Source organism: Polypterus senegalus, chromosome 3 (assembly GCF_016835505.1).
Source record: "Polypterus senegalus isolate Bchr_013 chromosome 3, ASM1683550v1, whole genome shotgun sequence".
Classification (NCBI taxonomy): Eukaryota; Metazoa; Chordata; class Cladistia; order Polypteriformes; family Polypteridae; genus Polypterus; species Polypterus senegalus.
Genome location: NC_053156.1, coordinates 191,713,236 through 191,737,045, shown reverse-complemented (window position 1 = coordinate 191,737,045; position 23,810 = coordinate 191,713,236). Strand labels below are relative to the sequence as shown.

The 23,810-nt window shown below is 38.4% G+C and overlaps 1 protein-coding gene across 6 annotated transcripts in view; it reads left to right on the top strand.

Annotated features, from left to right (window-relative positions):
• The first annotated feature begins 695 nt into the window (after positions 1 to 695).
• Positions 696 to 23,810, top strand: part of LOC120525759 (CAP-Gly domain-containing linker protein 4-like) — a 159,629-nt gene continuing 136,514 nt past the window's right edge. For 2 of the 6 annotated variants that reach the window (XM_039748342.1, XM_039748341.1), the window contains exons 1-3: positions 15,830 to 16,018; positions 16,251 to 16,397; positions 18,909 to 19,048. In XM_039748342.1, coding sequence (XP_039604276.1) covers positions 15,970 to 16,018; positions 16,251 to 16,397; positions 18,909 to 19,048 — 336 coding nt within the window. In that variant the 5' untranslated portion in view covers positions 15,830 to 15,969. Of the gene's footprint in view, positions 849 to 15,829; positions 16,019 to 16,250; positions 16,398 to 18,908; positions 19,049 to 23,810 lie in introns of those variants that run through there. The other 4 variants (XM_039748340.1, XM_039748338.1, XM_039748339.1 and 1 more) reach the window with 4 other exon arrangements.

The following is a 23,810-nucleotide window of genomic DNA, read 5'->3' as shown; positions in this document are numbered from 1 at the left end:
TCTGGGTATTCTGTTTTATTCCCTATATCCCAAATATGTATGTGTTAAAGTAACTGACCCTGTGTTTGTCTATTTAACCCAAAAATCTCCAGAGTTGGTATCTGCTTTATGTTCAATACTGTGAGCATAGGCTCCAGCCCTCTGTGATCCTGAATGGCTTTAAGAAGTTTGAGAAGATTGTTATTTTATTAAGTATTCTCCGTTGCCAGCTTGTTTTAAGCTTAATGTTTGTACTTTTCCACCTAATTAAAATGTTTGGGGTAAATAAAATAATGTGCAAAACACACCAATATACTGCATATGTAAATAAAAAATTCATATAAGAATGTGCTTTAAATAAGCGTTTTTTTTTTTACTGAATCTGAAATTCTCGTTTATGTTCTGCAATATCATTTACATTAAGAAAACAGCGCGTTCGAGCTGCTTGAAAAGGTTATAACCATGCATCGCATCATTTTAGACGGTAATTAAGCAGTTTATTTTTACTTATTTTACACCATTACCTATTAGCAGGAGTATGAATCTTGAGCTGTCCATTAATCCTATTTCACACCGTATGGCATGACGTCCCCGGCTGCTCTTACCTCCTCTTACGTCCCCTAATCGCTACGTAGCACCATAATTAACTGACACACGCGCGCGCACACGTTTCACAACACTGCGCGTCCTAGCAGATAGTGCTGCGCGCGTCCGCCGCTCTAATGTTCAAGGTTCCAGTACGTCACGAACAAGGAAACGTAGCAGCCGGGTCTTGTTTGCGGCTAACCTGACGGAATTTAAAAGCTGCAGACGAAGGTGCACGATGCTTCCGCCCGTCGGCATCCAATTTGAGCCAAGCTGAAGCAGCGGTGAGTCCCCGAGCAGGTGGCAGTAGAGGGGCGTTCAAAAAACAGGTTAACATGCTGTGTTACTATACAGGAGAAGGACAGCAAAGATATTCGTTTTTTGATTCTGCGGTGAAATTGATGCAGGAGTTATGCAAATTATTCAATTACATTAATACATTAAAACTAACTTACGAAGCTAGATTGCCACCGTATCTCGTGTAGGATGGGCCAGACACGATGAGAGTAGTCTGCTTCGTAGGGCCGGCATTTTTAACATTTGACGTGGCCAATTTTTAATATTAAAGCGACACGGTTTTGAGGCGCTTTAAACTTCACCTGAATCCGCTTTCCTGTGTATTCAGAAGCAGGTAGGCGTGTGTTGGTCCTGTCGTCTGTGCCTGACGATTGGCTGCTTTTGTAGGTGGGGTCTAGATCTGGTGATATGACTGGCAACTGTCTGCGTCAATCAAATTTGTTCCAGCCGACCGCACCAGAAGTAGCGGTTAAGGTCAACATGCTTAGCATATAAAGTGACGTATGCACTTTTAAATATAAACATGTAGCTTATTCTCCTGGGAGAAAGTCAGCGTGTTTTTTTAATCAAGCATTCAGATAAGAGACTTTTTTTTTTTCAAATATCCCGTTTTAATTCGTAATTTACCCTTGCACTGTCGTATTGCTAACGCGATCTGCCTTGTATGCGTCAGTATATTTCCCATGTGTGCAACAGTTAATTCGTCTGTGTTCTTCATTCAAATTTAGGATGTTTTAACAAGTTTGGTTAGGAAAAAATACATTTAACGGTGAAACAGAATTGCATTGCTGCTTTGGTGTAAAATTGAAAATATTTTAAACTTTTAAAATTTTTGTGGTACTTTTCTACAATCATTCTGCTTATGATGCAAGTTGTTTTCTTCATGGTCTGCTTTTAGTGTTTTATGATTGTGAATTATACGTTAACAAAAGGGTGGAAAAATGTATCTTCTTGTATAGTTGCTAAGAAATTATTTAATATGACAGCTGTTGAAATATTAAGCAACAAATGATAATAGACTACTAAATACAAAAAGATAGAGGTCTTGGTGTGCAATGGCAAGAAAAGCTTCACTCACATGGTGTGTTTTCTGCTCTCTAACAGATCTAGATCCATCTAGTGAAAAAATGCTTACCTAGGGGTGTGTTAAGTCCATTTACACTCAAGAAGGAATCGATTCCTGATTTAAAAGTGATCAGTCTATCCGTCAAACGTCTCAGTTAAATCTCTATTTGTGCAGCAGTCTGATCTGATCTAGAAAATAAATGTTTTTATTGTGTCTACATATTAATGATAAAAAAGCTGATGACACATTCAGGTTTTATGTACAGTATGTATACTATATGACCAGAAGTATGTCGACATCATTCCACATTACTGATTTCAGGTATTTCTAATGTATGCATTATTGACCGGTACATAAATTAAAGCACACAGTCATGCAGTAGAATGTATTGTACTGAAGAGCTCAGTGACTTTAAACGGGGCACTGTTATAGGATACCACCTTTGCCAGATATCAGTATGTGAAACTTATATTATAATATATATTCTATGCTCTGCTAGATCTGCTCCAGTCATCTGTAAGTGCTATTGTTGTAAGTGTAAGCATCCAAGAGAAACCATAAATCCGCCACAAAGAGAGAGACCATGCAGAGTAACAAGAGCGTGGCTGAAAAGTGGTGAAGCAGAGTTCAAAATTGCCACTGAAACAAACATTAGCATGTGAACTGTTTGTTAGGGACTCCATGAAATGGGTTTCATTGGCCAAGCAGCTGCACACAAAGCTTAAGATCACTATGCTCAATGCCAAGTTCCAGCTGGATTGGTGTAAAGCACACTGCCATTGAACTCTGGAGCAGTGGAAATATGTTGTCTAGAGTGATGTCACAATTGGGCTGTCTAATAAACAAATCTGGGTGTAGTGGATGCCAGGAAAACACTACCTTCTAGACTGCAAAGTGCTTACTGTAAAGTTTGTTGGGGGAGTACAATAGTCTGGGTCTGTTTTTCAGGGTTTGGGCTATACTTCTTGATTTCAGTGATGGTTACTGTTAATGTTACAGTATACAATGACATTTTAGATGATCGTGTGCTTATAGCGTTGTGGCAACAATTTCATAAAGGCCCTCTTCTGTTCCACAGTCCTCTTCTGTTCCAGCATGACTGTGTCCCACTGTATAAAGTCAGGCCCGTAAAGACATGGTTTGACAAATTTGGTGTAAAGGAACAGAGCCCTGACCTCAAAATTACTAAACACCTTTATGGTGGATTAGAACATCAATTGCCAGCCAGCTCTTCTCGTCCGATATTATTACTTGACTTCACAAATGCTTTTTTATCTAAATAGGCACACATTTCCTCAGACACACTCCACAATCTTAGGAAAGCCTTTCCCAGATGGATTGAGGCTGTTATAACTGTGGAGTGGGGAGCCAATTCCATATTAATGCCCATGGCTTTGGAATAGGGTGTCCAACAAGTTTATACAGTTATGATGTTCAGGCTTCCACAAGCATTTGGTCAAATAATGTATTTTGCATTACAGTGAAGCAGTACTCCAAGCATTTAAATTATGACACTTCTCATACCTCAACCAAAACCAGCTTCTCAGAAAAAATAAAGCTTTTTTTTTCAAATCATCGCCCAAGCTACTGTTCAAAATTATGCTGGTTTACAGTCACATGTTCCTGTTGGTGGTCCCTTCCAAGATTTAATAAAAATTGCAGAACATGTCGGCAGATAGATAAGTGTTAGAATTACTTTTTAAAGGTTTGTATATGCAACACACTTTCCAAACTATTGTTTGTTTTATTTTATTTATTTGATTTGATTGATTTTCACAGCAACCAAAAGCACTGTTAAACAGAGTGCATTCACTGCTAGAAAGATAAGCTAGAGTTGGTACTTTTCAGTCAATGAGATAGCAGTATATTTTTATTTTATCACGGAAGCTGAGTGTGGGAATGTTGATGTAGACAACTGTATTATAACTGAACATATCAATCTGCAACAAATAGAATATTTTTTTCTAAAATTGCTTTGATTCTTTGAACAACAGGCATTTTTGTAAGTTTCAGACAGAAGACCCAGGTTATGATGGCAATTAATGGCAAGCAATTAAAAACCATGTTACAGTACAAATGAAGTTTCTATATTTCCTGGTGTGATAGCCAATAAATATGAAAACTATGTGACATCAGTTTAATTAAACTGACTTCTTGTAAAAATAAAATTTTCATATTTATAGGGTTTATATTGGCACAACATTTTCATTACCTAAGAAATGTGCAGAAGTCATTAAATAAGCAAATAAACTGTTAGGTTATAAATTATGAACTGCTAAATAAAATCAAGGGATGCCATGCTTAGTGTATATAATGCACCAGTGAGACTAGATCTTCAGTATTATTTGCAGTTCAGGTCACCACACTACAAAAATGACATAGCAGCACTTGAAACTGCACAGAAGAGAGCAATCGGGTGCATCTTAGGACTTAAGGACATGTCATACTATGACACACTCAGGAATGAAACCTGTTTAGTGTTCAGCAGAGGAGACTGCATGGAGATCAAATCCAGGTTTTCAAAGTTCTCAAAAGCATTGATAAAGTAGAGCCAGCAGAATTCTTTCAACTTTATTTCTACTGGTGTACTCCAGTACAAGATTGACCATTAACAGGAAGGGTAATAATTAGGACTGAAGCCAGAAAGCACTTCTTTATGCAAAGTGTTGTGACAATCTGGGACAAACTACTGAGCCATGTAGTTGAAGCAGAATCCGTGACTACATTTCAGAAGTATCTAAATAACATGTTTCAACAATTTAGCTAATAGCAGTGATAGTTTGTAATGCAGGGTGCTGTCCCCCCAAAAATTTGCAGAAACTCCACATAAATTGATTAAGTAATGTGAAATAATCATGAAATAAATTTGTTTATTTGCACAACATGCCTGGTGTCAGCACATGTGAACATCCATTAAAAATTGGTTCTGACTCATATTTGTTTAAATTCTGTGTGAATACCTATATTTTTTGAGTGAAGGGTGCCGGCCAAATTAGAATCTATGTAAGTCCTTGAACATTTGGAAGGAAGGTGACCTGAGACTCCCCTTTAATTTGTTGCTTTCAGATTTTTCCAGTGGTGCAGCTCTCTGTGCCACAGACACTCCCACATTTATTGGCAGCGAATTAATGTTGTTTTAGCTTTTTTTTAATCTAATTTGATTCAACAGTCGTCAACACACTAATTGAATTTCACCTCAATGGTGCACAATTCACACCTGCCATTAATGTAACTATAGATGAGCTACCGCAACTTTACAGCGATGGTAACTTCCAGTGGAACTTCCGAAATCAAAGAAAATTCAGTTAATTTCTTTAATGAAACACCCCTTCATATATCATATCAAGGACAAGCTTACATACAGACTTTTTCCTATTCTTGCTGTAAGAAACATAGTTGGCTTTTTTTTTTTTTGCTTTACAGTATCCGTTTGCTGTTTCAAAGTATTGCTACTGTAGAGTTATGGACAACAACAGGGGATACAAGACCTAAAAACTCTGAAAAATGCAAGCAGCATTAAAGTAGCCACAGTCATCTAGACTAAATTTAGTCTAACTTTTTTGCTGAAATAAATAAAATAAATAAAGGCTATTGGATTGAAATTAGAAGGCACTAAGAAGAACTGACCAAAATCAACACATTCAGTCCACAATAATAGACTGTGTGAAATTTTGCAGAGCTTTTGAATTGGCTTTGTGTGGCCATGATCAGAATGAAAACTCTGATAAACCCAGGATTGGGTTGGTGGATTTTGTTGCCTTTCTAAATGGAGTATTGAAAGAGCACCTTGAGAATGGCACTGCATTTGAGGAAACTTCATAAAAACTGTGCAGAATGAGCTTTTGGAATCCCCAGAACACTAGGTGCCATACATACATTTTTTAACTTAAAAAATAAAAAAATGCTGTTCAGATTGGCATTTGGGTAGTGATGTCATATGTGGGTGTGTTTTTTATATTGTCATTGCTGTGTATTTTTAATATTTAATTTTATTCTGTGTTTTATTGTTCAGTGTGTTGTGACTTACGTCTGTGATAGATGCTTTATAAATAATTTTTCACATACTTAAAAAAACAAGAAGGTGTTTATTTTGCCACAAGTACAATAAGTAAACCAAAAAAGTGTTATTTCAATATTGGTAATGGAACTTGTGTAATTTTTCAGAATTTCAAAGTTTTAAATGTGTTGTTTTAAGTGAGATTAGGGTTATATTAACTTTATGTCATGAAAAATGTATGACGCGACATGTGGTATGAAGCCAAGATATTCAAGCTCTGTTGCGACTATAAAAATATGCATTTTTTTAAATGGTTTGTTTGCCACTCATTAAGAAGCCTAAATTTCAAACTGTTAATCTGTTGGTATCCTGCAGCCTTTCAATCATTAGAGAGTTGCATAATTTGCTACATATTATAAACTTTTTCAAAGTACATAAAACCTTTCTCAGAAAAACCATGACTCAAAAAAGCCTGAATGCATTGGCCATGCTGTTAATGGAAAAGAGACTGGTGACTGAAATGACTCAATTTAATCAGAAAGTAATTGAGAAAATTCCAGGCCAGAAGAAAAGGAGGGCAACATTTACGTTCAAGTAGTGCTACTGGGCAGTGTTTAGGCAACATTAGTTTATGTATGTGTGTTTTTTTTTTTCTTTTCTCCTGAGCTATGAAGTGCTGTTTCAGTTGCCACCCCCAAATCTTTTTCACTAGCCACAATTGGCTATGAGCTAAACAAACCTAGTTTGATGTTCTCCTCTCATTTGTCAAATTTCTTATGTTCCCTTCTCTCCTTTAGATAGTTGTGCCAAATTCAGCTGGACCTTTTACTATCAGATAAACTACTGAATAAAATTGTTAACTTGCTCAGAACAGTACACTTGCTGTTAATTAAAGACACATAAACAAATATTGTAAGACAGGGAAATTGTTATAGTGTTCTTTCCAGAGCAACACAAGTTAATGCTTAAATAGTTTGTGGAGTGGTGCCACATGTATAATATATATTAAAATATAAATTTTAAAGTTTCTAGTAGTTAGTCTTTTTTTCCCATTCCTTCATTCTGCATACTCACCTTATCAGGATAATTGATTATTCTAAATTGGTACTACATGATTGAATATGAGAGGCAGTGTGTTATTGGCCTCTAATGGACTAGTGCCCATTTCAGTGTTGGTTTGTACCTTTGTGTCTGATGTTGCTAGAATAGGATCGCTGCTTCTTGACTTTTAGTTGATTGTTTTTACCACTTCTCTGAAGGAGAAAAAACTGTATTGAATACTAAAATGCCATTACCTTTAGCCCTCAACATAAAAACCCACCTTGTGGCACTGTTAAATAGTTTAATCTACATTTGTAAATTAGCTAATGTATAATTATTCATTATTTTCTGAGCTGGCTTATTCCAAAATAGGAGTCCATGAAAATGAAGTATGTCTAGGCAACATAGGATAAAATGTGGCAACCAACCCACATTGCGTTATACTAGGCCAGTATGACTAGCAGCCGGAAGTGCAAGCCTTTTGGATAAAGGGAAGACACTGGAATGCACAGAATAAATTCATGCAGGCAGAGAAGAATTTGAAAATTCCACACAGCTAGAGCTTTAGTAAAGATTTGAACCTGAGTGTTTGGAAGTGTACAGCAACAGACATAATCACTGTTTTATCTACAAGGAGACATGTTAGTAGATTAGTTAAGATTCTACCCAGCTGAAATTCAAGTCAATTTACAAGGAAAGGACTTGGGTCAGTAAGTCCTGTTCTTTTTTTCAGGGAAAATGGTCATTCCTTTAAGATGATTTTGTGTACAGTACAGCATTATTTATACAAGGTGTGGCAGAAAAGTAATGAGACTGATTTTTTTATTTACCAAAGTTTTTATTTTTTTTCAAACATCAATGTTATCCCCTTCAAAGTAGTTCCCTTGGGCAGCTACACACCGATGGAGACGTTGTTCCCACTGTTGGTAGCAGTGCTGGAAGTCTTCAACCGGTATGGTCTTCAGCATGTTCGTTACACTCTTTTGGATGTTTTCTAAAGTCCCGAAATGACGTCTTTTGAGGACATTTTTCAGTTTTGGAAAAAGGAAAAAGTCACACAGACTGAGGTCAGGTGAATAAGGGGGCTGGGGAACCACAGGAATGCCTTTTGAGGTAAAAAATTCTGTTATGTAGAGGGCAGTTTTTCGGCACCATTTTGGCACAGACCTTTCGCATGTGCAAATGTTCAGTCAAAATTTGATGAACGGTAAATCTGTTCAAATTTAATTGTTCACTCAACATTCTTAATGTTAAACGACGGTCTGATCTCACAAGAGTGTTCACACGTTCGATGTTTTCATTGGTTTTCGAAGTTGAAGTCCTCCTTGAACGGTGTTCATCTTCAACGTGTTTTCTGCCTTCCAAAAATGATTTGTGCCAGCGAAAAACTTGAGCTCGGGATAAAGAATGTTCCCCATAGGCCTGTTTTAACTTTTCAAATGTCACACTTGCCGTTTAATGGCACAACGTTGCTCCATATTCCGCTGTTCCATTTTGCGTGACGCACAACCAAAAACACAACTTCGCTAATAGCAGTCACAAAAATCACGTAGTTAACGGAAGGAGTTGAAACTCACACTGAGCTATGGGAGGGTACTGATACACGTGCTCTATCAAGGACAACAGCGCAGCGTTGCCAGATCGCTTGCAGTGCCAGTCTCATTACTTTTCTGCCACACCTGTATATGCCATTTATAGTGGATGGTTTGGTGCTTGACTGAGAAAGGTTTCCCTTCATTTCAATAACTGGGACCAGGGAGATTACATGAATATCATTATACAGATAGTAATACTCAAAAGCAATCATTGTAACCAGCTCTACTTAAGACAAGGGAGGAAACTTATTTTTCAGATTTTTTTTTCTAGGTACATTCACATATAACTTGAAAACCGATCTACTGCAGTTGCCATGTCTGTCTGTCCACATGACACAACTCTGTTTCCAGTGGACTGATTTTGTTAAAGTCTTCAAAAAACTTGATCAGGAAAGTTCTGATTTCATTGACATAGCTTAAATACTGTATACATCTTGAAACTTGCATTGAAATGCATTTGAAGTAATCAAACTTTTCTGTCTTAAAACAGAGAAACATATTGTGCCATTTTAATTACAGATTAGTTTACAGTTTTACATCATCTTGAGAAAGGCTACTCCAGCTTACATGTATTTGCAACTTTCACTCATTTGACATTCTTTCTTAACATTAATACAGTAATATCCTTGCAAAGCTCTATGCACTGCATGACATGCTATCTGTAGAAGTGGGTTCTGCAGTATCCCAGAACCTCTGCCACAGCAGCTCTCTTCTGTTATTCCTTGAAATCATAGTGGGTAAGTTACATGATGTTAATAAGCATAAAGTAAAACAAAAAAGCAAGCAGCTTTTCTTATTGTATAAATTAATGAAAGAGGAAACAAGCTCCCTAACAGTGTCTTGGTGAAGCTTTATACATAGAGTGAATGACAAATAAAATGAAAAGTGTTATGTTAGGCTGAGTTTTTGACAGCTTTGGCTTTACTCTTTTGGGAAGTATTCATAACATCAGTGTTCTCCATGTTTCTAATCAACTTTTGAAGCTACTGTGAAGTGGGTAATTTTTTTTTTATTTAAAACCTTAATTTCCCTGAGATAAGGTGATTCCGTGATGACCTGGTTGTGTTCCTGTGCTGCCATTCGAATAATTTTTGTTTTTCTAGCTAAATGAGAAGCTTCAGTGCAGTAATCCTTTGTTTTGTAGTTTGATTAAAATTATGCAATTATACATTACTAGACATTAAGCCATTTAAAATAACGGGCGCTAGAACAGTAGTACATAAACATTAGTAGGAACAGTCTATATTAAATGGCAGGGGACCTTGTATGTGGCTGTAATATGCGTCACTGTATTGTGTGTCTTTAATTTTCTCTCTCAGTAATAATGGTTTGTATTTCCATAAAATGCCTGTAATTTTGTCTGATAGTAATACAGTGGAACCTCGGTTCACAACCATAATTCGTTCCAAAACTCTGGTCGTAACCCGATTTGGTCGTGAACCAAAGTAATTTCCCCCATAGGATTGTATGTAAATATATTTTTTTAAGATTTTAAGCACAAATATAGTTAATTATACCATTAAGTGCACAGCGTAATCTATACTAATAAAAGGCAAAGCCCTCACTGACTCATCACTAATTCTCCAACTTCCCGTGTAGGTAGAAGGCTGAAATTTGGCAGGCTCATTCCTTACAGCTTACTTACAAAAGTTGGGTTCATTTCGAGATTCTACGCGTAATGGTCATAACTGGAAGCTATTTTTCTCCATATAATGTAATGGAGTTGAGCTCGAAAGCCGTGGGGGGGCGGAGTTTCGTGTGACCTCATCACGCCTCCCACGTAATCACGTGAACTGACTGTCACGAGTGCGTAGAAAACCAGGAAGAGCTCCAAAAAGCGCTGAAGAAAACATGCATTATATAATTGAGAAGGCAGCGAAATAATAAGAAGCGAGCGAGTGACATATACAACCATATTCATGAGTGCTGCTACTTCGGAAACAAAGCATGGTGTAAACCTAAAGTTTAAATTAAGTTCATAGACAGGCTGCCGCTGGCGTTTGTCATGCCCACGGATAATGCGGGATACAGGTTTAATGAAAGGACGCAGGATATAAACGAGAGTTTTGATCACTTTGTAACTAAGTTAAAATTGCAGGTGAAGGGTGTGCTTATGCAAATTCCGAGAGACTGTGTTTTTGGGGGATTGACAGTTAAGGCGGGTGGGGGAATCACGTCATCATCTCCCCTCCCATTCACCTCATTTCGCTCTGAGCTGAGCTCCGCAACTAACGCAGTGTTACGGAAGCGACTTTGTGACGCTGCCACCAAATACTCACAGAAAAATCCACAAGTTAATACGCACGCTGTCGCTACAGTTTCTCCACACTGAATCCTCCAGGCACTACTTACAAAAGGTTACATTGACAATCGTGTTACGTTATTTTTAAAATGTTTCCTTTTCTTAGCACAAGCATTGATGAGAAGCTTCGATGTGTGTTCTCCACAACGCGTTAAAAAATCACGCATTTAATCACACTTTGCATTCCAAGCAAAGGGGAACTTCTCTCAATGCATGATTTCCTGGTATACCGATTACATTGATCAGCTTCCCGATTCATTTTACCCTCGCACCCCCTTGGTTTGAGAAGAAGTATGAAAAAATATGAGGTTTACACAGAAAAACAGATCACCAATTTAAGCTTTATGAATAATCGATTCGCCATCAATAATTGTTTTTGTAAAGCTATACTCAGTGTAATCCTCCTTCCATTTTATAATTTCTTCGCCCCTAGCCATGATTAAATGAACGGTAAAAAAGTAAGAGCGAAGCAAGGGTGACTTATTCAGGCAGGCAGGCGACAGCTCAATAGCTCGAATTTTATATAAGTAGGTTCTATTTAGTCGGCAGAAATATCTTTGTTAGGAATGGAAGTTGAATTTAGTCTTTAAATTTCTATGGTAAAAAAAAAAGTTATGCAATAATTAAATTTAACTATATAAAGTCAAAACTTGTATATATAAAGTCATTCCAAATATATAAAGTCAAAACTTGATTTTTTAAAGTCACTGTCGGAATAAATAAAGTCAAAACTTGAATATATAACGTCAGCACTGGAATATATAAAGTCAAAACTTCAATATATAAAGTCATTCCCAAAAATATAAAGTCAAAACCTGAGTATATAAAGACGGCGTTGGAATATTTTGGAATATATAAAGTCATCGCTGGAATATATAAAGTCAAAACTTCAATATATAAAGTCAGCTTCGGAATATACAAAGTCAACACTGGAATATCCATCCACAGGGTCACGGGGGTCTGCTGGAGCCAATCCCAGCCAACACTGGGCGCAAGGCAGGAACCAATCCTGGGCAGGGCACATGCATCATTTTCAAAACATTAACCGAACAGTGTTTTTTTAATTTATTTTTCTGAATACGTTTTTGTTAGCTTTGTTCAGTTCAGAGTCGTTTCAATCAATATATTTTGACTTTATATATTCAGGAGTGAGTTTATATACTCCGATGTTGACTTTATATAATCAGGAATGACTTTATAAATTCTGACGCTGACTTTATATATTCAGGTTTTGACTTTATATATTCCAGCGATGACTTTATATATTCAACTTTTGACTTTATATATTCAGAAAATCAATGTATTTGCCTGTTTGGCATCCCATAGTATATGTGTGTGTGTGTGTGTGTGTGTATATATATATATATATATATATATATATATATATATATATATATATATATATATATATATATATATATATATATATATATATATATATATATATATATATATATATATATATATATATATATATATATATATATATATATATATATATATTTATATATATATATATATATATATATATATATATTTATATATATATATATATTTATATATATATATATATATATATATATATATATATATATATATATATTATATTATATAATATGCCAGCAACATTCATGACAGTGACAAAACAATTACATTGTCAATCATGTTACGTTATTATTAAAATGTTTCCTTTTCTTTTTATATATACATATATATATACATATATACATACACAGGAGATAATTATACTACACAGGAGCACTATAAGAGTGAAATGCTTAAGCCCTTCATCTAAGCATCTGCATGTGAGTTGATGGCTGCTGCTGATTGTTTGGTTGTAAACTTTCAAATTGTACGAAATGGCCAAATATTTTACACCTTTCAACAACCGCCAATGCCTCTTATCAATCTCAGATTGACAGGTGACGATTTCAGTAGTGGGCACTTGTTTATGAATGTTTAAACTCTCAAAAGCTGGATGTGAAGTTATTGATGAAACCGGTTGTATACTTACAAGGCTTGACAGATGCCGAATGTCCTTCAAATACTGTCGTAATTGAAACAAACCGTGAAACTCAAACCGATTATGACAGCAGCAATCCAAGCTGTGAGATTTGAAACAAGTTCACTGTTCACATGGCCAACTGTACGTTGCATGGTCAAGAGTAAGCTCCTCGCACAGCTTGGTCATATTACAACCGTAGGGCCGAACTCACAATGTGGTATACAAAGTGATCCTTAACAAATAATTATTGGTATAATTTCCCTCAGTTTAAAAAGGTTTAATTTTCTTCTTAATAAAAATTTTAAGGCAGTACTTCGCCGCTGCGAAGTGGGGATATTTTGGTAGTAGTAAACTAAATGTAAAAACATTGAATAACACTAAGAAAACCTTGAACAACAGAGAAAAACGAACACTGCAAGAGTTCGTGCTATAGCCTTACGACCCGCTCGCTAAAACCACTTTTTTTTAATGAGTTTTAAGCACAGGGAAAAAATGAACATTTGAAAATCAAGTAATTTAATAAACAACCAATAAAAGTAACATTGCAACAATGCACGCCTGCGCCTGTGTGTTTGTGTGTGTCTTTGTCGCGGGCCTGCGTGTGTGTGTGTTTCTCTTAAGCGCGCGTCTGTTCCTCTCTCGTGTGTGTGTGTGTCTGGTTGTCTCTCTCTTGCGCGCCCCTGTGTGTGTGTGTGTGTGTGTCTGTCTCGTGCGCGCCTGTGTGTGTGTGTCTGTCTCTCTCACTGCACAGGGAATGCACAGGAAGAGACTGAACACGTGCCGTGTGGCCCTGCCACTTCACCAGAAGACACACACACACACACCACGGACACCTGGACACACACAGGGGTTTTATTAAAGTGGATTTCAAATAACATTTTCAGGCATGATGCTACACAGTTACTATTAATGTGATGCATGTGCCATATGATTCATGTTTTTGTTTATGCTTATGGCATAGTGGGGAACATCTAAACATGAAAGTTCATTAATTATGATTCACATTATAAAAAAAAATGCTTTTTATAGGACTTCAGGCATATTACTGTTTTTGAATTTTTGCCTTTGTTCTTGTTAGCATTTTGATTTTGTCTGAAAAATTGTTCTGTGTTTGACTTTTGTTTTCATCCCCTGTTATAAGACTATAAGACTTACAGTATTACTGAATACTAAAGAAATTATTGAATTTTAATAAGCCTGATATGGCGCTGCATTAGTCCTATTTGAATGAGCATATTGTTAAGATGGGGGTTTATTTTAAATTAATGATCGAATCATTCATTTTATTAATAAAACACACATAAAATGCTTAGTAGTGGAAAGATGATGTTTCCATTCAAAGCACAGCCGACATGCCCTGTTCTTTAAAGTTGCTCTGAATATATTGTTTCCATAATTATTTATCATATATATTTGTTGGTGTTCTCATTTTTAACAAGCTGAGATTGTTTCTTTGTTGCATTAAACAATAGCTCCTCCATATCATATCATATCATATCAGCAAGGAAATGTAATGTCTCAAAATATACATTTTTGGAGTTTCTAGTCTTTATTGGTGTAATTAATTCTTGGGCTGTGCTGCTCTACATGACCATAACTCAATAATAGTAAAAAGGTGAGCTTAGTTATCTGCTTTATGTTTTTATTATTTTTTTAGGAACTCTGTTAAAGGCAAATGTGAAATTTTCCATATGATATCTTGTATTTTGGGAAAGTCCTAATTAGTATTTTCCTTATGCCTGCCTTTCCCATTGTGAACAATGGAGACTTACTGTGTCTTTGGGGTTTGGGAATACTGGGCCAGTGATGTTTTTTTCACCTTAATCTGCCCTTGTTATAGAGGTTTGAATCAATTTTGTGACCTGCTTACTTTTCCCTTGATTCATACAATATTTAATTCAGTTAAATTTATTCTCCTTAAGAACCCTTAAGAGCATCATACAATAATGATTAATATAATATACTGTGTTATAGTGATACCAGTTTTTGTTAAAAAAATTATATACAATTTACAACACAAGTTTATAGGTTGAAAGGATAATTTACTAAGTTTCATTCATCGTAAAGCTTTAAACAATGTACATCTGTAGTGAAACTGGTGATTAAGTGCTGCTTAGTGTTAATGATTTTTTTTTTTTTTTAAACTTGTTTAACAGTATTCATTGTTACTGTGGTCAATGCTTCCTCAGATGTTAAACTAAAATTTTTATTTGTATTTCTTAATTTCTAGTGTATGTGTTTTATTAGTGGGTAATAATTCCCAGTTTTCAGCAATTAGCTGTTAAATGGACAAAAATGATATTGACATGCATAGTTTGTATTCAACAAAATGACTAATACAGAAAAAAAAGTCTGTTTTGTTACTTGGAATAGGTGGATACTCAGGGTTTACTATCAAAACTTGTTCTGGCTGTGAAGAAAATATGTTTTGGGACATTAATAAATGCTTTGGATCTATTTCGCCTAAGATTAATTTGAAATCCTCTGTTTTGGGATGAGCTGTTAATGAAATCCATAGTAATTATGTATGTGTGTGGTGTTGTTTTTTTTTTTCTTGTAATAAAGTTCACTCCAAACAGTGGGTGAGATAGCAAATATTTAAATAAATTATTTTGAAAATAATTTACTGTTTTGAGAAACTGATGGTAAGCTTACAAATATTTATGCTATTTTCTATATTTAATGTATAATTATATACACTTCACATGCTTAAAGTCTTAATGTGTATGCGATATGTCTGTCTAGGTTGCTTTTAATATTAAAACCAGGCACTTTTCTCTAGGTCATCTTCACACGTTCCTAAATACTGTCAGGGCCATTTCACAATGTTGCCATCCTATCCTGGAGCAGAGAAAACAGTGTACTGTTTGTTAGTGCTTCTGGTTCATGTGTCCCATGTGCATACCTCAAAAAGCTGTGGAGCAAATACTTTGGCAGGATCAACTGTTACTTGAAATAGAAGCAACAGGCTCTCAGGACACTTCAGCAGAGTGCAGGGGTTATGTATGAGGTTTCTTTTATTACAAACGCTGATCATTAGCAGCAAGTAGTAGAAACTCGAGTTATCTTTTAAACCAACGCTTCTAGATCTGTCTTTTTGATATGGATGACAGTCAGAGTCTTCATCTGGTGAACAAGGATTCAAACAGAAGTGAGCTTCTTAATTCCTAACATAATTTACATTTTACTTTAGATTTGTTGAACATAGCATATATTTTATCATCTGTTATTTGTTGTTGTTGGTAGTTTATTGAAAATGATGTCCAGAACAACCTCTGCATAGCAAAGCCTAATCTCATAATGTAGAAAAAGTGTTTATAGTGCCTAATGTCAGGTAGGAGTGATACTGTAATGTAACTAAATTCCTCTTTTTCTGTCCTTAGACAGAGTAACAGAAATGACTAAAGAAGATGTTCAGGAGCCAGCCTCTGAAGGTGATACATTGCTAAACGGACAAAGGAGTGTGTCCTTAGACTTGGAGAGACCAGTTGTTCACCAGGTGGCCTCTGCTCCCATGCCTGCGGACAGTGGTTAGTCCTTTCTAACACTTTCAGTTTATAGTTGGTGTGTAAATGGTTCCCACTATATTTTCTTTAAAATAAACATGGATAAATTGGTATTTTAATTGATCAATTCAGAACTGCACTTTTATTTAAGTATAACGAAGATAGTCTGAATGAATATTTAATTTTTTTATTTTGTTTTAAAGTATAGTTTACATTGATACTTGCAATTTTGCAGTCTTTAATTCTTATGATCACTTCCCTGCTTTATTCAGTGTTTAGTTAACTGGCTCACTTACTGATTTATCCCAGCCAACTCCCCACGTGTTTCAGTTTACTTTTTCCTTTCAGTTTGGCAGCAAGCACATAATAATCAGAAAATGGCTTGCTATATGTGTAACAATAATGATTTATGCTTGTTTGCTTATATATATACAGTACTGTGAGACAGCAGTTTATTAATGTGCAAATACAATATATATGCATATTATATTATACAGTATATACTTGTATATTTTGTATTAGAGACATCACTGAAAGTACGAGAAATTACAATGTGTAATTAGGGCATTTATAAAATATGTTAAACCAACTGTACATATCATTATTATAGGTGGTTTAATGTCTACACTGATACTTTGCCATATCTTGTTAAACAAATTATGCTTTTTCATGGTTTTCTTTTTCAAATTTGAATATTTCTATATTTATTCCTGCATTTTTTATTTTCTAACTCAAAACTTTGTGTTTCATGTATTAATTAATGTTTAATGTTTTAAATTATTGTTGTTTAATTGATCTTTTTCTTTATTTTTGTTCTTTTTGTACCCTTCTTAGCAAATTCTGTTACACTTTACAATGCTGTTCTATTGCGCACTTCAAAGTTTTGTTTAGGTTGAGTTCATAGTTAAAGTATTAATTGTTTATTCTAATGATGAATTCTTTAAGGAAAGGCACATAACTTCAGTCAGTGTGTTTATGCACATGCATGTCTGTAGCAATCCCCAGGCCTACTTGTAGTATAGCTACAGAAAATCCAGCGCAGCTATAGTTTTGACAGTATGAAGAACTTTTAATTTAACAAAATTACCATTCAGTATGGTTAGTAAAGAACACGGAGCAGCCTACACTTTACCCAGATAATGTTTTCTGTTTAGAGTAAAGCCAATTGGCAAAAGTAAAAATCAGGAAATGTATTATCATAAATGTCTTTGTCTGGTTCCCTTTTGTCTTACGAAGGATGGAAGGTGAATTTTTGTTCTGTAGTTTTCAAGGTGCCATGGAGAGGTTTTCTTACACAAATAGATGAGCGTGCTTTTTGTTCCATTGTCTGCTTTGTCACACATTGTCATATCTGTCTATACTGAAACCTATAGTCTTTTGAGGTTTCACACTCTAACCTTCCTTTGTACGATGACAAGATGGGTCTGCAGTTCCAAAAGTAATTCCTATGAGGGTTTGATTTCCTGTTTCTTATTTATACTGTTTGTTCTGGAAGTAGCTATTTTAGCCAATTTTTTTTTTTTTTTTTTTTGCTAAACACGTGTTTCACTTCTTTGAGCATACAAGTAGATAATTGACATGTAGATTACATGTGTGTTTTTTTTAACATGGGAATTTTTCACATTTGCCACTATTGGCTTCACTGTAGTCAAACTTTTTTTCTCTTTATTCTGCATGAAAACATGAGATTAAAAAAGTTTTTTCTGCAATCATTAGAAACTACATTGGGTAAGTAACATATAAAGAATAATTTTGGGTTGACCATTCCTTTAAATTTTAACTTGATTAACTATACAAAATACAGACCATTATTTGCTATGTTCTCCTTCGGGCACCATAAATTCCCTTTGAAGAAAAGAGTACTAAACTATTTTTTTTATGAGGTCTAGGCAAACATAAATCAGGAGAACCTGCATTTGGGAATGGTTGACAGGAGAGCAAAGCAAACATTGGGGACATGATGGCACAAACCTCTATGGTGCACAACTTTTTTTTCAAGGAAGATGCAGAAAATTACTCTTGGATTTCTTAATACACAGAAGTTCAATCGTTTGTGTGTTCATTTTGCAAAGGTTTGTGGATCAAGCGTTGAGAATGAGTTTTCCATCATCTTCCTTGCTGACGATTTCAAGGTGGATATTGACAAAGTACCTGAGAGACTGTGTTATTCTTGCAAGATTGAGTTTATCTTGTTGTCACTGTTTTAAATAGATGGAGAAAGTAGTTTAGTGGCTCAATAATCGGTCTTCACAACATAGGAAGTAATTTTTAGGGGTAATTTTTGACTCTACTGATTGAAATCCAGGCACTTATACAAAACATTTTACCTTATCAGAACTGTGAAAATGAATTATTTAGACTTTTTTAATAGTAAAAAACTATTTAATAGGTTCAGTTTCCTTTTTTATTAAAAAATTGCCAAGGCATCAGCAATGTATTTAGTCACAGGTAATGTAGTCAGGAGTTAGTTTTGTTTTTACTATGCAATAGTAGTGTTTAACTTTTAGTGCATTTTTGTTTGGTTTTCTCTTACAGAGTTTTCTTTCTTTGACCCCAATGATCCAAAGTGCCAGGAGATCTTGTTTGACCCAGACACCACTATCTCTGAACTATTTGCTGTTTTACGACAATGGGTACCACAAGTTCAGCAGAACATCAGTGTTATTGGCAATGAGGTACAGATATTCTTCTATTTCCATAAATGGACTGGGACCTTGAGTTGGTACCCTATTTCTTTCTCTGTAAACAATATGTGAAATATAGTTTATATATACTGCTTAAAAAAATTGAAGGAACACTGTTTAATCTGAGTATAGCATCGCGTCAGTGAAGCCTCTGGGATATTGCTCTGGTCAGTTAAGTAGCAGAGGAAGTTGTTAATCAGTTTCAGTTGCTTTGGTGTTAATGAAATTAGCTAGTGGGGTCTGTGCTTACTGCCCGGCACCGTGGAGCTCGATTGGCATTTGACATAGAATGCCAGAATTGGAAGGTCCCCCACCGGCGCTCTGTGCTTGTGACAGACATGAAAGGGTCTGGAGAAGCCATGGAGAATGTTATGCTGCATGTAACATCGTTCAGCTTGACCGGTTTTGGTGGTGGGCCAGTGATGGTCTGGGAAGGCATATCCATGGAGGGACACGCAGACCTCTACAGGCTAGACAATGGCACCTTAACTGCCATTAGGTATTGGGATGAAATCTTTGGACCCATTGTCAGACCCTATGCTGGTGAAGAGGGTCCTGGGTTCCTCCTGGTGCACAATGATGCCTGGCCTCCTGTGGCGAGAGTATGCAGGCAGTTCCTGGAGGATGAAGGAATTGATACCATTGACTGGTCCTGACACTTGCCTGTCCTAAATCCAATAAAACACCTTTGGGACATTATGTTTCGGTCCATCCAATGCCACCAGGCTGCACCTCAGACTGTCAAGTAGCTCCGTGATGCCTGGGTCCAGATCTGGGAGGAGATCCCCCAGGAAATCATCAGTCATCTCAGTAGGATGTGTCGGGCATGCATGCAAGCACGTGGGGTCCATACAAACTACTGAGTATGATTTTGAGTCGCTGCAATGAAATTTCGACAAAATGGACTAGTCTCCCGCATCATTTTTTCATTTTGATTTTCAGGGTGTCTTTGAATTCAACCCTCTGTAGGTTGATAATTTTCATTTCCATCAAGTGATGTGGCATCCTTTCGTTCCTAATATCAGTATAGATATCCAGCATGATATTTTTTCCCTTTGAGATCTTATGTGTTTTCGAAGCATTCCTGTCATTTTTTTTGAGCAGTGTATTTGAAACATATAGAAGATATAACCACAGAAAGAAATGCAACATCTGAATAAACAATGCTTTTTTTGCCCCAGATAAAATGCTGCACTGCCAACAGTTTCCAAAATAAGAGGCTTGTCAACATCTTAATACAGAGCAGATGCCTCCTATTAACTCTGCTATGGTTTTCATGAACCTCAACACTTTATCCAACCTAATTCTATGCTGTTTGATGTATGTTTCTATGAGTGATAACATTTTTTTGATGTATGTTTGATGTATGTTTCTATGAGTGATAACATTTTTTTTTTGTCAGGTTCCCCTACACTTCTCATCTGCCAGGGGAAATTGCGCTGTAGTGGGCAGACTTCACTCTCCCCGGCCACTTCTACTAGCTCTTCCTGGGGAATCGTGAGGCGTTCCCAGGCCAGCCAACAGACACAGTTCCTCCACCATGTCCTGGGTCTTCCTCGGGGCCTTCTCCCGGTTAGACGTGCCCGGAACACCTCGGCACTACTCTGTGCTCCTCCCGGATGACTGAGCTTCTCATCCTATCTTTAAGGGAAAGCCCAGACACCCTGCGGAGGAAACTCATTTCAGCCGCTTGTAGTTGCGATCTCGTTCTTTTCGGTCACTACTCACAGCTCATGACCATAGGTGAGGGTAGGTGCGTAGATTGACCAGTAAATTGAGAGCTTTGCCTTACGGCTCAGCTCCTTTTTCACCACGATAGACCGATGCAGAGCCTGAATCACTGTAGACACCGCACCAATCGGCCTGTTGATCTCCCGCTCCTTTCTTCCCTCACTTGTGAACAAGACCCCCGAGATACTTGAACTTCTCCGCTTGGGGCAGGATCTCACTCCCAACCCTGAGATGGTGCTCCACCCTTTTTCAGCTGAGGACCACGGTCTCGAATTTGGAGGTGCTGATTCCCATCCCAGCCTCATCACACTCGGCTGCGATCCGATCCACAGAGCGCTGAAGATTACGGCCTGATAAAACAAACAGGACAACATCATCTGCAAAAAGCAGTGACCCAATTCTGAGCCCACCAAACCGGACCCCCTCAACGCCCTGGCTGCGCCTAGAAATTCTGTCTATAAAAGTTATGAACAGAATTGGTGACAAAGGGCAGCCCTGGCGGAGTCCATCTCTCACTGGAAACGGGTTTGACTTACTGCCAGCAATGCGGACCAAGCACTAACACCAGTTTTACAGGAACCGAACAGCCCTTATCAGGGGGTCTGGTACTCCATACTCTTGGAACACCCCCCACAGGATTCCCCGAGGGACATGGTTGAATGCCTTTTCCAATTCTACAAAACACATGTAGACTGGTTGGGCAAACTCCCATGCACTCTCCAGGATGCTGCCAAGGGTGTAGAGCTGGCCCACTGTTCTGTGACTTGTTCCTCCTAAATTTGAGGTTCGACTATCTGATGGACCCTCCTCTAAAGGAACTCCGAATATACTTTTCCAGGGAGGCTGAGGAGTGTGATCCCTCTGTAGTTGGAAAACACCATTCAGTCCCCTTTCTTAAAGAGGATGACCAGCACCCCGGTCTTCCGATCCAGAGGCACTGTTCCTGATGTTCATGCGATGTTGCAGAGACTTGTCAACCAAGACAGTCCTACAATATCCAGAGCCTTGAGGAACTCCAGGCGTATCTCATCCACCCCCGGGTCCCTGCCAGGAGTTTTTTGACCACCTCGATTACCTCAGTCATAGAGATGGGAGGGCCCACCTCCGAGTCCCCAGGCTGTGCTTCCTTATTGGAAGGCATGTTAGTGGGAATGAGGAGGTCTTTGAAGTACTCCCCCCACCAACCCACAACGTCCCGAGTCAAGGTCAGCAGCGCACCATCCCCACCATATACAGTGTTGACACTGTACCGCTTTCCCCTCCTGAGACACCGGATGGTGGACCAGAATCTCCTCGAACCCGTCCAGAAGTTGTTCTCCATGGCCTCCACAAACTCCTCCCATGCCCGAGTTTCTGCCTCAGCAACCACCGAAGCTGCATTCTGCTTGGCCTGCCGGTACCTATTAGCTGCCTCCGGAGTCCCACAGGACAAAAGGGTCCTGTAGGGCTCCTTCTTCAGCTTGACTGCATCCCTCAACCCCGGTGTCCACCAATGGGTTCGGGGATTGCCACCACGACAGGCACCGACCACCTTATGGCCACAGCTCTGGTCAGCTGCCTCAACAATAAAGGCACAGAACATGGCCCATTCGGACCGAGTGTCCCCCACCTCCCTCAGGACGTGGTCAAAGTTCTGTCGGAGGTGGGAGTTGAAGCTACTTCTGACAAGGGACTCTACCAGACATTCCCAGCAGACCCTCACAATACGTTTGAGCCTACCAGGCCTGACCGGCATCCTCGTCCACCATCGAAGCCAACTCACCACCAGGTGGTGATCAGTTGACAGCTCCGCCCCTCTCTTCACCTGAGTGTCCAAGACATGTGGCTGCAAGTCCAACTACACAACCACGAAGTTGATCATTGAACTGAGGCCTAGGGTGTCCTGGTACCAGGTGCACATTTGGACATCCCTATACTTGAACATGGTGTTTGTTATGGACAATCCGTGACGAGCACAGAAGTCCAATAACAAGATCAGGGTGGGGAGCGGGGGGCCATTCCTCCCAATCACACCCTTTCAGGTCTCGCTGTCATTGCCCACGTGAGCATTGAAGTCTCCCAGCAGAACAAGGGAGTCTCCAGAAGGTGTGCCCTCTAGCACCCCCTCCAGGGACTCCAAAAATGGTGGGTACTCCAGACTGTTGTTGGTGCATACGCACAAACCACAGTTAGGATCCATCCCCCCCCCCACCTGAAGGTGGAGGGAAGCTACCCTCTCATCTATTGGGATGAACTCCAATGAACAGGCTCCAAAATGGGGGGCAATAAGTATGCCCACACCCACTTGGAGTCCAGCCCCTCTCAAGGAGATTGGTTCCAGAGTCCACGCTGTGCGTCAAAGTGAGCCTGACTATATCTAGCAGGAACGTCTCGACCTCGCGCACTAGCCCAGGCTCCTTCCCCTTCAGAGAGGGGACATTCCACGTCCCAAAAGCCAGCTTCTGTTGCTGAGGATCGAACTGCCAAGGTCACCGCCTTTGGCCACTATCCAACTCACACCGCACCCGACCTACTTGGCCCCTCCTACAGGTGGTGAGCCCATTTTAATGGGAACCCACGTTGCCTCTTCGGGCTGTGCCCAGCCGAGGCCTATGAGTGCATGCTCGGCCACCAGGTGCTCGCCATCGAACCCCACCTCCAGGCCTGGTTCCAGAGGGAGGCCCCGGTGACCCACGCAGTGCAGGATTTACGTATAAGCTACACAAGCTATAGCTTAGGGCCCCCGCCTTCTTGGGGGCCCCCAAAACAAATCATATTTGGCACTTACATAGAATATCTGGACTTATAAAGGGCCCCATGTCTCAAATAGCTTAGGGCCTTATCAAGTCTAAATCCGGCCCTGGACCCATGTCCGGGCGAGGGTAAACGCAGTCCAAAATTTTTATTCTTTGTGGTAGGTTTTCTGAACTGCTTTTTGTCTCGTCCCTCACCTAGGACCAGTTTGGTTTGGGTGACCCTACCAGGGGCATAAAGCCCTCGACAACAGAGCTCCTAGGATCATTGGGACGCGCAAACCTCTCCA